The sequence below is a fragment of the Eucyclogobius newberryi genome, unplaced genomic scaffold (assembly GCF_026437365.1).
Source record: "Eucyclogobius newberryi isolate DKJ021-1_F unplaced genomic scaffold, fEucNew1.0.hap1 SCAF_10, whole genome shotgun sequence".
In the NCBI taxonomy this organism is placed as follows: domain Eukaryota; kingdom Metazoa; phylum Chordata; class Actinopteri; order Gobiiformes; family Gobiidae; genus Eucyclogobius; species Eucyclogobius newberryi.
In genome coordinates, this window is record NW_027315724.1 from 27,507,426 (window position 1) to 27,523,183 (window position 15,758).

The 15,758-nt window shown below is 39.2% G+C and overlaps 1 protein-coding gene across 3 annotated transcripts in view; it reads left to right on the forward strand.

Moving 5' to 3' along the window:
* Positions 1 to 15,758, forward strand: part of cntn5 (contactin 5) — an 87,152-nt gene that overhangs the window by 66,592 nt on the left and 4,802 nt on the right. For 2 of the 3 annotated variants that reach the window (XM_072453026.1, XM_072453027.1), the window contains exons 15-21: positions 453 to 640; positions 1,131 to 1,251; positions 2,834 to 2,992; positions 5,756 to 5,905; positions 7,077 to 7,147; positions 14,072 to 14,306; positions 14,775 to 14,884. In XM_072453026.1, the coding sequence (XP_072309127.1) occupies positions 453 to 640; positions 1,131 to 1,251; positions 2,834 to 2,992; positions 5,756 to 5,905; positions 7,077 to 7,147; positions 14,072 to 14,306; positions 14,775 to 14,884 (1,034 nt within the window). The remainder of the gene's footprint in view (positions 1 to 452; positions 641 to 1,130; positions 1,252 to 2,833; positions 2,993 to 5,755; positions 5,906 to 7,076; positions 7,148 to 14,071; positions 14,307 to 14,774; positions 14,885 to 15,758) is intronic. The other variant, XM_072453028.1, reaches the window with a different exon arrangement.

The following is a 15,758-nucleotide window of genomic DNA, read 5'->3' on the forward strand; positions in this document are numbered from 1 at the left end:
AAAAGGTACAGACTTGTGGATATGGATTGAGTTGTGTTTATTGGCCTCCTTAATGTGACATAATAATAGTGAAAGGCTATTTTTGTAACATAATGAAATTTAATAAATCAATTTAAGTTCAAATTAGAGTAAAATTAAACTGTTGTATATTGTATGCAAACTATGATGATTGTGACCAAGTCAGGGATGAAATGCAAAAATACCTAACTGTTTTGAATGGAACCTCTCCCTGGACTTTACTCCCTCATTCTCATGCAATTTAAATTCACTTTCTGGCCTAACATATGCATGTCGTGGGTGTGAGCGTGTGGGGACTTCCTGAAGAGAGCACTTTTGATAACACGGGCACAGTGTTGAAAAGACTGTTTCATGTCTCCCATGTTTACCCTGAATCCTGATGTAGGCGTGTCTGGTTAACCTGGGGTGACAGTGCAGCAGCTTTGTGCTTGCAGAGGCCATGCGTGTGGAGCTGAACCCCAGCAGAGTGGAGGTGACTGTGGGGGAGAGCGTGGTGCTGAGCTGTAAGGCCACACATGACACCTCTCTGGATGTGGCTTTCCAGTGGTTCTTCAACCAACGACCCATCAACTTTCAACAAGACGGGGGCCACTTCGAATACATCCAGACGGTCAGAGCTCAGGTAATAGAAAAGTAAAAAGTCAGAGGAACCTGTTATTGTGTATTTTGCATGCTATATGGTGTAATGTAAATCCGATGCAGTACTTCCAAATCTGATAAGATAAATGCATACATATTATTTATTTGCAGGAGCCCTACTTGAACTTCCCGAGGTTTTGGAGTGCCCTTACTCATTCAAGGTGCTTTGGGAAGAGAGAATTTGCAGTGGCAATTCTTTATATGCTCATTCTGAGCTGATGCATGGTTTGCAATTTTAATCAGGTTTTGTGCTAAACAGCTGCCTGTAGACCTTGAATTATTCTCAGTCTTGCCTTGGGCGTTTTTCATTTCAGGGAAATCCAGATAGCTGGAGATTGTAGCAGCAAAGCGCACCTGAATTAAACAGTAGTGTCTAGAGCCACATAAACCACTTAGACATTTAAGGGAATAACACTTTTCTTGAAGTGCACATTTAAGAAATCACCTTTTTATCTTTTCTGTTCTCACTGCAGCAGACCTCCACTGTGGATCTGATGATTAGGAGCATTCTGCTGAAGCATGCTGGGAAATATGGGTGCCGGGCCCAGACTAGTGCTGATACTGTGTTTGCTGAGGCCGAACTTCTTGTACGAGGTGAGTGTTCATCAATGCTCCACAACACTGTTTTCACACAGCCACTGATTCACCGCGCTCTCGAACTGAGCCACGGCCCTGTAACATAATGTATTCTTCTAGTGAATTTGTTTTGGAGGTTTTAGTCCATTGGGAGTCAGTTAACTCAAACGTTTTTGTTTAACTGTGGACTATAGAAGAAATGTGTTTTTTACAAAGCAATCCTCCAATTACAAGCTGATTCTAGCTGTTTGCACATCGGTCAAAAGTTCTGCTGGCCCCTTTTAACCAAACAGGCCTATTTTATGGTCACTGGAAGTGTGGCCTACAGACATGCAGTGTGTATGCATGAGCACGCTGATAAGAAAAGTGATCACCCCATTCTCAGACCGTATCTGTTCAAGCTGAAAATTACATTCAGCAATTACAGTCCATGTAGCTCCAGGTCTCTATTATCTCCTAATGACAAAGTTACTTTGTAAAATCTTGATTTTTGTTGTATTCCTGCCACACTGTCTACCAATTAAACCTGGTTCCCTTTCCCTTTAATCAATTATAAAGAGCTGTTTATAATGTTTCCTCTATCAAAAAACATACCTGGAGTTTGTTTTGTTTTATCAGACATGTTGTCTTAAATTCTATCCTTAAATATTCTGTTGCATTAATCTGTGGTGCTCTCTCTCTCTACAAGAAGTTCTCCTGCATGCTTTTAATGAATAATGACATGCAAATATGACATACATACATACATACATACATACATCATTCTTACCCTACATGGACAAAGAAAATTCTCTTCTGTCTTTTATGACTTTGATTTCCAATGTGTTATCCATTAACAATACAAATTAACTAATAATCCTTCTATTTTCATTGATAAGAAATACATGGTAGCCTGTTTGTTTACCCGCTGTTTGCTTTGGTAATATAAAGGGCACGTTCACCTCAGGGAATAATTGTACAGATGTGTATTTTCTGCATTAACATGAAGCCCTCTAGAGGGATGGCGGTCCCTACTGCTGCACCAAATGAAATGCTAATACCTTGGACCCTTTGAATGGCCACTATTTTGCAACGTGTTAGACCAGTTTTCATTGAGCACACCACCTGCCAGCCTTTCATTTACAGCTGTTCTCCCCCGAGTCCTTAGACATTTGCCGGAGTTGCAGATTGGATGTACTTCTGAGTAAAGAGGTAAACATATGTTGAGCTGTGCAAAAACACGGCAACAACTAGCTCGAGTCATGCTCAGCAAAAACTGGCAGTCTGCCTCCGAATCTCAAAAAAGAAAGCTGCAATATCCTTTAATCAGCCAGAAATCCTTGGCCACAAATTTATGTCAGGGAAGCTGTTTGAATTCAGTGCGTCTTTTCTATTGTTGTGCAAAAAAACAACAACAGGGGAATTGTCCACCCTGTGAGCGCATAGTCGCACAAATCCTTCTTAATGACTGCACAGTTGCATCCATTAGCGTGTCTAATAGCGTCACAATATGGACCTGCTCAGAACATGCCGGTTTGTGCTTATCTAGCGCCTGAAGCGAGGTTATTTAAATCTCCCAATTAAAGCCCCGTGTTTTTTTGGGCTCTCTCCTCGTCAACAGGTCCGCCCGGTCCCCCCGGTGTGGTCATAGTGGAGGAGATCACCGACACAACAGCCACACTGTCCTGGACCCGCGGACTGGACAACCACAGCCCGATCAGCACCTATAACATCCAGGCACGCAGCCCCTTCTCATTAGGCTGGCAAACCGTCCAAACAGGTAATGCAAACTGTAGCTCCAGAGGGTCCGTTTAGAGTTCATCCACAGCAAGGTCTTTTATAACAAACTGTGCAATTGTTTAATTCTTTAATGCATTTGAAGTGTTCATTCATACCTTGACCCTCCATTAGCTTCACTCGTTATTTAGTTTGATGCATCTCACAGCTATACGGAATTATTATTTTCTCACAATTTTAAAATAAGCTAAAGCTGTTGTAATAAAATAACTTGTTTTAGAACTTGTTTACACCAATCATTCATTCATTAACCGTCAATTCTGTTAAATTTAAAGTTTAATAGCTAATTTAGCTTAGCTTTTCACATTCAGAGCGTCACAAACTCAGGGAAATGTTTGAGACGAGAAATAAATAAAAGTCATAAATAAATAAATAAATAAATAAAAAATAACGGAATATTCAAGCGAAGCGCCCCAGCACCAGAGGCTTGTGGGTTCAGACCCCAAGCTGCAATTTCTCACTTTTTAACTCTTGAATTTCCTTCACGCCGTTTCCATCAGTTAAAGAGTGAAATATTTAAATAGTGAAAATAGTGAAATATTTAAATAGTGGAATATTCCTCGCGCTTTGGAAAGTCAAAAGTTTGAATCTCACTTTGAGGACTATTATTACACTTATTTCAACAAAAAGGGCTGCCTATTCTAAATATTGACAGCACAAATCAATGCGGTGTGATTCAAATGTATGAAATCAGCCCGGCTTGAACCCCGTATCGAAAAGATGATTTGACAATAGCAACACAGAGTGAAAAGAAAAACCCTTCATCAGAAAGAGTCACAATTTAGACACACAGCAATATTGATACAACAGCGGCAACTTAAATCCATAACAGTCTTTCACCCATAACAAAAATCTGTCTTGCTCAATTTATTTTGACGGAGCATAATTAGGACCCCGGGATGCATTTGTCAGCGCAGAACTTGTAAAGATTAGCTGAAAGGGCTTTGAGCTTCAAGCTGGACTTCTTCAAACACATTTATCAGCTTGTGTTTGAAGAGCGGCTCGTGAACGCTGTAGTGTACACCGCTTTCAACGTTATGTAAATGTGCTGCTATTGTTTACATAAGAGGACCAATGATGTATTTACTTTAGCTTCATATGTATATTACGTCCTATGTCAAGAAGTCTTATTTTGTGTCAATTAGCCAGAATTATTCTACTTACTCATTACCGTGGGTTTTTGGCCTGTGTTGGGAAAATTGATTGAATACAGATTTGTTTTGTGTAATTGCTGAATAAATCTGTAGAAATGTGTTCCTAGTTTGTATTTTTAAAGAGCTCGGAAGCTCTTTTCCAGTTGGTTTTCTGAGGATCTGTATCATCACCATCTGTTTAAAAAGACGCCAAGTCAAAGTAAATTCTATAATGAAGTTTGGAGACTACAACAACTTGTGGATTAAAATAAATATTGGTGAATCTGATTAATTTTGGGCATTTCACACATAAAATGCCTTAATTATACAATATTGCATGTCCAAAAAAATGGGACCCACGCTCTAATATGTTGTAGGACCGCTTTTATTATTGAAATATGTATTTTCATCCAGTGTTACATTATTTTTCACCAATTTTTCTTAGAGGTTAGAGTGACCACTGCACAAAGCCTTCTCCAGCTCGTCCCAAACTCTCTCACTGGGGTCAGATCTGTAGTAGATTAGTTTCTGATTCTCCTTTAGATGTTTTCTCTGCTCGATGCCAATAATTTGACCCTTCTCAAACACACTGAAGTCTGAAGCCATCGCATCAGTCGGGTTTAAATACTGTGTTGCAGATGAAAGTTCATCTCCCATGCAGCAGTTTTCCAGTAGGAGGCTCAGACCTACTGTATTTGTTTAGGTGAATCCAGGCGCCTAAAGTCATCGTCTGGACTCAGGCAGTTTGTGCGTCTCTATAAAATCTGTCTCTGTTGTCCCAAATTTAGATATCAGTTTTGATCTTTTCTGGTAAAGTTATTTCAGATGACTTCAATCGTCTGTGCGCTACACATACAGTAGATTCAGTCTATGCAGTATTTGTATTAGGACTTTGTTTTATTGTTTTGCATAAAATATTGATGTTAAAATATAGGGAACCGATGCAAATGCATGGGGTGTTATGAATTATGAATTTCACGGTAAATTGTGATTAAAGATTTTCCTGAATGTTTTTTTTTATATAAATATCAATACTGTATCTTATATGACCATAATCTACACTCCAAAAAATGTTAACACAAAAACTGCCTTTCATTCCCCAGTCTCATTCCAATTTCACACTAGGCTGTCGAATAAAGTCTACGGGTCAGAAAAAGTTTTTTTTTTTTCTGTTATAAAACATGATTGTGTATTTTTACTTCTTGGCAAATGTAATAGAAGTCACCATGACGGTAGAATAAAAAAGAATAGTCAATAGTCTGAAAAATTACTTGGCTAATGATTTGTGAATGCCTGATACAACAGCCTTTAATCATGCTTAAATTCTTCCTGAGCTGTTTTCATTTGTCTTTCTGTTGACACAAATCATAACATGTACCAGTACTTACAATTTGGCCCGGATGCCCTTCACCCAGTCCATCCCCTGCGCCGCCACCCTTGAGCCCACACATGTAGCGGTAGTTGCTGTAGGCCAAGCTCAACCCCTGGACGCAGAGGCATAAATCAGCCTTTACATTGAGGTCAGATGGCCCCAATGTAAGAGGAAAAAAACCCCACCACCGGCCGCACACGTGGACAGAGCTAAAGCACGTCCTGTTTTCCCCCGTGTGCAGAGCCGGAGCCCGTCACTGGGGACCTGGAGTCAGCCGTAGCCGTGCAGCTTAACCCCTGGGTGGAGTACGAGTTCAGGGTAGTGGCCAGCAATGCCATCGGGACCGGAGACCCCAGCGCGCCGTCCAGAGCCCTGCGGACTAAAGAAGCAGGTAATCGCCTCAGGGTTTACTTAATGTTGTTTGTTAGGTTCAAGCCAGACCTGCCTGTGCATGATTTACTGCTTTTGTGCCATTCGGACGAGCCATATCCCCATTGTTTATACTTTAATTAAGTAGTCAAAGTCAAAAATGAGCAGTTTAGGTGAAGCTGAGGGGAATTTGAAGAATTTCATATTTTGAAAGGGAAGTTAGTAAAACTAATTGTACAATTGTCTTTTTGTGTGATTTATATAGTAAATCACCAACAATTCATCATACTCCATGCTATGATTGATAAAGGAACGTTTGCACATATTTCAGTCGGATATTATTGTGTATGTAGGGTAAATTGTATGAAAAGGATATAAAATTATCTCTGCTTTTTTCTGTGTGTAATTTTACACATATGTCGTTACACATATGTCTGATATGCACCACAACTAAGACATGTTTTAACACATTTCAATTGGACTGACAGAATATTGTTTATGGAATATTAAAACACATAAATCAATTAAATTCAACGCCCAAAAAAACAGATTAAACCATGTTCATAGGGACTTGGCAATGTCCCAGCATCTCCTGTCTTTGGACCCTCCTTCTGCCAGGAAATAGGAGTAGAAACCTGGAGGAGTTCCACGGTGAAGGAGAGATCCGACTCCCTCAGACGGACAGGCAGGCAAAGTGTTCATTTGTGCCAATATGGCCCTCCCCTACCGCTTACATACCAAAAGCCTGGCTATGATTCTGGCCACCACTATAAACGAGTCATTCATTTTAGTCCTAAGTGAAATCTACAGAAGACAATATTCATGACGTGCAATAATCCATTGAGACGTCAAGCCTCACTTGCTGCTCACTTCTCGTCACAAAATGGAATAATTACAAAGGTCAGCGGCCATTCGGATCTGGCTTATTTAATCTGTATTATCGTCTCTGAATGATTAATAGACTAATTACTGTAACCACATGCTGATGGGGCGATCTGTCTCTGAAGGCGCACGCTGCAATGTGCAAGATACAAGTGATTCTCAACATAGTGGATTAATTTTGTTTAATTTAGGGTGAAATTGGTCCGATGTGGTCACTTAGAACAGTTAACAACCGTCTCAGCTGTTTGAGAAGAAAAAAGTTAAGTGTTGTAGAGTCACTGATGCATTGTTGACCTTTGTATTTCACACAGTCCCATCAGTGGCACCGGCCAACGTGAGTGGCGGGAACGGCCGGCGGCATGAGCTTGTCATCTCTTGGGAGGTAAGACACGCTGTGGCTTTTTGACTTCAATAAGGTCAGAACAACAGGTCCTGGAACACTTATTTTTGAGTCAACAACTGGTTCCGTGCTTTACAAACATTATATACAAGCAAAATGAATATTTGTCAATGCAAATGGATGTTTTCAAGCTGTTTTTGGACTCTCATACTTTGGCCTGAACAATGTTGGAAAAGATCATTGCAATTTTTATGACAATTAGATTTGCAATTACATCTTTTATTGTGGGATTCTGTTCAAAGTGCACATTTTAAACACATTTAGGGACATTATCATTGAGAGTAGATATTTAATACAAGAATCACACACATTTCATTTATTATGTTACCTAAATAAAGCAGGATTTGTGATCTGCTGAATGCAACTATTCAACCCTCTTTTATTCAACGTAATACATCTTGCTTTTATTTAGTGCGCTGTGGCATTTTGTCATTTCAAAATTCCACCAGGGCTGATTAAAAACAAAAGAAAAATGAAGGCATCCAACAGCTGCAACAGTAAACACATATTTTCTCCATAAACATTCATAGCAACATGGTATTTTTAATAGGCAAATGTAATGAAAAGGCTGTTGTGTATTCCATATACATTATAGAACATGCTTGAGGTATAAACTTCAGGCTTAACAGCTTTTATCCAGAATAAGATGGTGTATATTGTTATTTTGGAAAGGACATTATATTATTTGTTAATTATTGCAGTATTTTTTATCCACTTATTGCAACTTTCTAACACAAAATGTTTGATTTAATGCGATAAATCTACTCTCATTGGCTTTTATATGATGCAATGTGGCATTTAAAATGTCATTCCAAAACTAAACAGACATTTTCTCCATTAACATTATGTTTTTTTCCGTTAATAGAAAAGTCCTTGTCTTCACTCATTTCAAATTGGATGAAAATGCTATTATTTTGTTCCATGTATTGAATGTACAGTACATATTTATGAAAACACACCATTTGCTGATGCTTGATCCCTGGTGCATACTTTAGAGATACCACGCTTTAATCATTCACAAGCAAAAACATCCTTAAGACACAATGGCAGTGCGCTCAGGACGCGGTTTGGATGCATCTAAAAGCCAAAATATTTAGTTAGTTCGTTAACAGACAGTGTACTCAATAAAATCCTGAATTAGTGTCACATTTTTCATAATATGCAGGCAATTAAAATTCATTCCTGAAGCTTACTGGAGAGGAAGTAAATATTTGCTGCACGGCACAGCTCCAAACAAACAAGTCTGAGCACCTGCGAAGGGATATTAGAAAACACATTCCGTTCACAGAGCCTATCCTGCATGCGCCATCTTAATATATGCAAGATTATACCATTTTAAACATGCAAAAACTCCTTGTAAACTGACACTATTTTATTCCCCTTGACTCCAACTGTCTTTGCAATAAATCCGGAGAATATGGGTTCATAATCTTGTAGAAAATGTCATTTATTAAGAAATATTCACCTGATTCTTGGGAATACTTGTCAGACGTTATTAAGCAAATGATTGGTGGCTAAAGCCGCTCGAGGTTGTTTCAATAGAGGCTGTTTCGCTTCACACTGGATGGGGACTTGTTTTTATTTGTTATCCTCTTCCGTCATCTACAAAGAAAAGTGTGATTTAAAGCGGTAGTGCTCAGGTGCGTTCTGAAAGCCTTAAAAGGAAAAAGAAAGCGTTTAAGGTCAGTTTTGTTATATTGTTTGTGCTGTCTGATTGCCTTGAAACGCCACTGTTGATTCCGTGGAACATTGCACTGAATGTTTGACTCATACTGTCTCCGTCTATATTGTGACATATTTATTATAATAATTACGGTGAACATGGAGTGCACCCACACCGAACGCAGCAGGAGACCGTCTGCGTCAAACATGTCCCAGGAAATGTGTGCCCAGGGCGGAAACAGCGGGGGGCGTGCAGTATTTGCTTGATGTTACCGCTTCATACACAACCTTTGAACTAGTATGACGAGGAACTGTTACTGTACATTATATATGTTGTACCATGAAAACCATGAATGTAAACGCATTATTGTTTTATTTTTTTTATTTTCCGTCTTCTTCTCTGGTTTTGTTTATTATTTTTTTGTTGTTTGGGTAAATTTAAAAAAAAAGTTTGAAAAAAATAAGAATCTTATTATTATTAAAACATAAATCACAAATTAAGTAGCAATTATTTTCAGAAATTTTTCAATCATTCATCGTTTAAAGAACAAATATTATGCATTATTTGTATTGTTGCTCATGTTGGCACACAGTTATAATGAATGTGTTTTTTGATCAAGGAACAATGTTATAACATGGTTTAAAATCGCGATTAATCAAAGGCTCGACAGATCGATTTGTTTGAAAAAGTCAATATTTGGGAGTGGTTTTTGAATCGATAGGCCACAGAAGTCAGACTTTGGAGGAAGACATGTAAATATTACTGTATTTCTATTAAATGCCTCGGATTAAACATCTGTATAGTTTATGTTCATAAAATCATTACTGAAAGACATTTTTACTTTATTTTTGGAAAGTAATAAAATAAATAAAGTCAAATCGAAAATTGAGATCAATCAACATGTCTTTTTATTATTAAATTTTTTTCATATCGCCCAGCCCTAGTTTAAAAAAGTCAATTTCACATATGGTCAACTACTGTATTATAACATTAGACAATCTTCAGATGTGACTCACACAAAAAAACACAACAAAAGCAAACCAAACAAACAAAATAATACACAAATGATATTCACATAACACCACAGGCACTGGAGGCTCACATAAATCAGCATAGAGCAGCAGACCAGCTGACAAGGACTAGGTTAAACCACCCAAGTGTGGAGCTGCAGCGTGACCCAGGAAGCGCTGACCCCTGTGATAAGCAAAGCATTAGAGACAGACACTATAAGCAGGAGGATAACTCAGGGGTCGGAGGTCGCCGTCTTGCCTGCTCTGCTGCGCTCGGAGAGAAGATGTTTGGAGTGTAAGGGGCTCAGGTGAGGGTCCTTTGTGAGGGCACAGTGACCCCTGAAGTGCGCTCTGAAGGGAGAAGCACCGTAGACCCGTCTGGCATGGCATGAGAAATGTGTGAAGCAGTTGAGAGTGAATTGAGCTGCTTCAGTTTGTGGAGATGGAATCCTTTTCTTCAAAACAGACTTTGTATTACTATAAACAAAACAGAAGTCTGACAGAAGACAAATGACAGAACACATCCTGCAGGAAATTAAAGCGGTAACAGCGATTCATTCTTCTTAAAATGACTCTTTTCACTTGTTTTACCATAATATGCATTTTGAAATGTATGCAGAAAATCATACCTAAATGAAAATGAAATACAAGGCATGAATGAATAAAGCAAGGAAATTAGTTAAGTGAGAGCAGAGCAGGTCAGGACAAGACCAAGGCTCACTGTATATTGAACAGGGCTTTTCTTATGCTGTGGCAAATTAGTTTAAGTCATCAGGGTGAGGGTCGAGGGTTTTGACAGCAGTACTTGGTCACAGAAAAATGTGCAGATGTAGCCGGATGAAAGCCAGCCGGGGCTTGTACTCACAAAGCAGCAATAGCCAGGGGAGTGATTAAGATGTACTGGATTTAATGCAGTCCCACCAGAGAGACCGAGCGGTGGTGGTTCACCTTGAAGTTCAGGGCAGCTAATAATGAATCGGAAGAGAGTTTGTTCAGTCCAAATGTGGCGTTCAAGTAAAGATGTTATAGATGATTTGCCGGACAGCTTGGCGTGGAGCCAGACTCACAGCATGCCATGAATCACAGAAGTAAAAGTGGGAATTTGAAATTAAGATGAGGGTATATTATCAGGGGAACAGCAAACAGATGTGCTGCTACTGACAGTTATTCTTGTAGTTATTAAGTAAGGAAGCCCAACTGCCACTGGGATGATAACCTTCACATGAGGAGAAAAGCACCACACAGGTGCATTATGGGAGATAATGTCCATTCCAGATGGGCTGTGTTTGGTGGTAAACCATTGCCTATTTATAACCCAAGGGGCCATTAGCACCGCTAATATTACACTATCACAGCATCTTACAGGACTCTGTGCTGGTACAATGGCCCGAACACAACAAAGCATAATTGGAGTCTGGTTAGTTATGAAACCTTTGATGTAAAACACATTCATTCAGATTTTTTTTCTCTAACACTGACACTGACGATGCCATCGCACTAGCTAATTCCACTACTATTACCTAGCAACCCGTACACTGGGACAAAGCTCCTTTAATGTATTATTTGACAAATAAACATATGTAAAAACAATTTCATTTCATTAAATTAAGGTTGAAAGGGTCATAAAAATGTATTCTTGACGCTTGTAGCCGACCTTTGGATGCCGGAGTCTCCATGTCATCAATGGATTTTACAACTCAACTTTCCTACATTTTTTTATTTTATTTTCCAACTTTTCTTGTTTGGTTTCAAACTGCCACTTGACTGGTGAAAAACTGTGATCAACATTTACCAGTTGAACTATCCCACCAAACTAAGCAGTAAATAGAAAAACATGAAAACCTGTCATATGCACTTTAAAGGGAGCTTTTTCTCTTTTTTGCAAACAAACAATGACAAGCTGCATGAGCGACCTGCCACAATTTGACAATATAATCATAAGGAATGCGTATGTATTGTTCAGGGCAAATGCAGCTGTAAATACCTATGTTCACACAAAAGAAACCCCTCCGTCATCTGTCTGAAGATCATGTTCTTCACTGAGGCTGGAAAAGATCAACTTTAAATTTAGGCTTTTAAAACAATCTTCAATGTTTCAGGAAACAACGAGAACTCCCGACAGTGATCAATGCCGTTAGATATTAAAGTAGACGGAGCAGGAATGTCTTTTGGCAGCGGCGTGCGTGTGAGCGAGCCGGGTGTGAGCCGCTCCGCCTCTTCAGTCAGCTGTGGCGAGTTGTCAGCGCTCCGGACGGCCATAGTAGGCAGGGTTATTAAGCAGGATGAATGACTAAACACTCTCAGCAGCTTCATTCAGCCGTCTCATTATAGTGGAAGGAGAGAGACAGCTTCTTCTCCTGGAGCCACTGGGAGGACCATTAGCGATGCCCCCACAGTCAGCCCGGCGCGCTGAGGCAGTGAGCCCAGCAGTCCCCCCGCGTTCACCCACAAACGCCGCTCGCGTCGGAGCTCACTTTTCACACTGAACACACACTCCCACGCCGCTAGTTAAATTCACAAAGTGTTTCATGTTTTCTGACTTAATGAAATGCTTTGTGAGTTTTTTTTTTTTTTCTAACCACAGTCATACGCTTGATCAACCGAACGTGTTCAATTTAAGTTTAAATGGGGATATTATTGCTGAGGGATTGTGGTTGGTCAGTCCAGAGAGCTAAACCACAAAGTTTGAGGCTGTAAATTGTGCAGCCACGTTTCACATTTGGCATATCAGAATACAGAATTAACCGTATTTAAAAAACGGTTTTAGGAAGTATTTGATCTTTTGCTGAATTCAGTATTCAAATGTACAGTATATATATATATATGTGTGTATTTTGTATCCAGTCACAGCCACAGCCACAATTATGTGTTAACGTTATTATCCATTAGGTGACGGTTTTAATATAAGTCCTTTTGGATTTTTTTTTTTGTATCTCTTCCTGCACCTACTTAGATGTCACATACTGGTGCATGAAAAATAAAAATGAGTGATATCCATGTTCCATTGTTGCAAGCAGTGGTTACAACTTTGCTGATTTCTTCTACTAAAATTTAGTAGAAGAAATCAGCAAAGTAATGTGATCTTATATAACACATGTAACCAGGATTCTATTTATATTTTTAGATTTAAATGCAATGTGCATAATGTTACATATTCAGCTCAAAATTAAGCCTGAATCATTCTTAATAAACTATTTGTTCACTATAAATTAAATTGTAGTTCATGCTTTACATTCACGTGTACTTATTATAAAGTGGTACTTTACATCTACAATTATAAATATAATCCTATTGTAGCAGCAGTAACCAGCAAAGTTAATAACCACTGCTCGCAACAAAGGAAAGTGGATATCTCCCATGGCACATTTGAACACGTCTTTTTTGGTCCCCGTCCTCTCTCGCGCACATTTAAATACCTCGAGCTGCAAGTGTTTTCCGTCTTAACTAGCTAATTTGTTCTTGTTGTTTTTTAAAGAGCTCCATATTCTTTGGCATCTCTTTAAAGCATTGCCAGCGCAGATAATAACTCTGATAGAAGCTAATTCACTTGCGCTGATCATCCTTGTAATTAGGCAGCCGCAGTGATTAGTCGTTGTTGGGGGGGGGAGGAATAAGCGAACTACATCCGCATTCAAGCCAGTAAACTCAACGGCTCGTTTGGACGATCCCTTCAGGGGGGACAATATTACTTTGAAGCTTATGCAAATCAGGCGTAACGGAGGCTGCCGTGGCGATGTTGCCAAAAACAGGTGTACAGGTGTTTGTCAATTATTAAATTTAGCCAAAGATTGAATCCCCGTCGCTGAGTCTTTAATTAAATCGGAGCTCACTTAATAAATTGGCCGACTGATTTGATTTAGGAACAGCTGTGAGGGACATGCCCGGGTTTTAGCCGCTCGGGCCGATCCGAGGAGAAGGCGCTCGAGCCGGCGCGCGAAAACCCGTGTCGCCAAAACCAAAACTGTCAGACGTGAGAAGATAAATAGCTACATAACAGGCACAGGAGAATGAGATATGATTTGTTTCCATTACCCAGACTGCCTGCATCTTTATTAACTCTGGCAGACCGTTACGGCAAATGGATAATAAATTTGAATCTGGTTTGGATGAGAATACCTTTGAGGGGGAAATTTGTGTTTTGGGTTTTCAAGTTGGGGAGAGGGGCTGCTTGACTTTAATAAGCACTTGACATGTGGATTTGTTTGTGTGTGTGTGTTTGTTTGTGCATTTCAGCCGGTCTCAGAGGAGTTCCAGAACGGAGAGGGTTTCGGTTACATCGTGGCGTTTCGGGCCAATGGGAGCAGAGGATGGAAAGAGAAAATGGTGACTTCGGCCGACTCCACCACGTATAAATACAGAGATGAGACCTTCCCTCCTCTGACGCCGTTCGAAGTCAAAGTTGGGGTCTACAACAACAAGGGAGACGGACCGTTCAGCAAAGTGGTGGTTATTCACTCTGCAGAGGGAGGTTAGTGTGTACTTGTACGCGCTGCAATGCACCCTGGGTTCTGTGTTACGTGCAGTGCTTGTTTGGATGGAGTTGTTTTTAAAAGAGCCCAATGTCTCGTCGCTATAATAAGATGAGTAGTAAGTGTAAAATAACAACACTGAAGCATTGAAAAGACAACGTTTTTACATGAGCAACTGCAATAATTGATTGATAAAAATATCCCGGAATGAGGCGGGATGCAACATGAGATGTGACAACATTTTGACAAATGTAGTAATATTGTATTAATTAATTCATTTTATTCCACATTTTATTTATTTAAATGTCTGCACACAACATTGTTTTTTGTTTGTTTGTTTGTTCATTTAATGTAACCTGTAAGAGTGGCAGATTGGTGCCAACGTTTTCAACAAAGATGAGAAATCTTTTTTTATTTTGTGGCATAAAATATTGCTCTATCCCTTTCTATTTCTATATGTTTCACAGAACCAAGAGAAGCTCCATCTGATATTAAAGCTTATAGTATTTCCTCATCTGAAATGAAGGTCACTTGGAAACCACCCAACCCTGGTCCTGGACGACCCAGAGGATATGAGGCAAGCGCATATTTCTGTCAATGTACAAGCTGTAAAGTCGATTCAAGCACAACCTTTTATACGTTATATAGAAAATATATATATTTTAAAGTTGTACCTGGTGAACTCATTCACATAAAACATGAATGTCAAGTACATCTTTTTCAGTTGGAGAATTAACCTCTTGGTATCTTTGTGCGCTGATGTTTTTATGGATTTAATGTTTTTATCAGTCAGTGCTACCAACTTTATCTGGTAAAAACAAAAAAAGCAGTAGCTGGTCATTACACAACCTTCAAAGTCTGTTTAAGATCAATAAACCCGTAGAATCTATTAAACTCTGTGCAAAGATGAAGGTATATGTTGGAAAAATTGCAAAATAACAATTGATTAGTTGAATTGAAATTTTTTTGACCATTGTCCAATAAAGCCTAGGCGCTCGATCTCTTCCATTGTGGCTATAGCTGCAAAGTCTGCTTCTTTTCAGCAAAAATCAGCTTCTTTTTTTGAAATGTTGCAAATTTTGACTGTTGCTGTTTTCTTTTCTTTTTTTTGGGCCACCTACACTCTCTGATCATAAAAGAGGGGATATTTTTGCCTTTTTTGAAAGTCTGTTTCACAAGAATAGACCCCGTAATGACTGAAATCCAACCCGTTAACAGTTGATTAACATATTAAAGCCTTTATTGCCGTGAAATATGGTATTTAAACATATGCACCTCAGTAGTACTTAAACTAGCAGCTTATTTTATGCAGGTCTGGAGTCGCTTGTTATATTTTATTTTGTTAAAGTCTGTTGCGCTCTGAAAAGCAACAGGCATTAGGTTTGACATACGCACCAGTCTTATAAAGCTGTTCATAATTAAAGGTCTCCGCCTATAAGACATACACTATA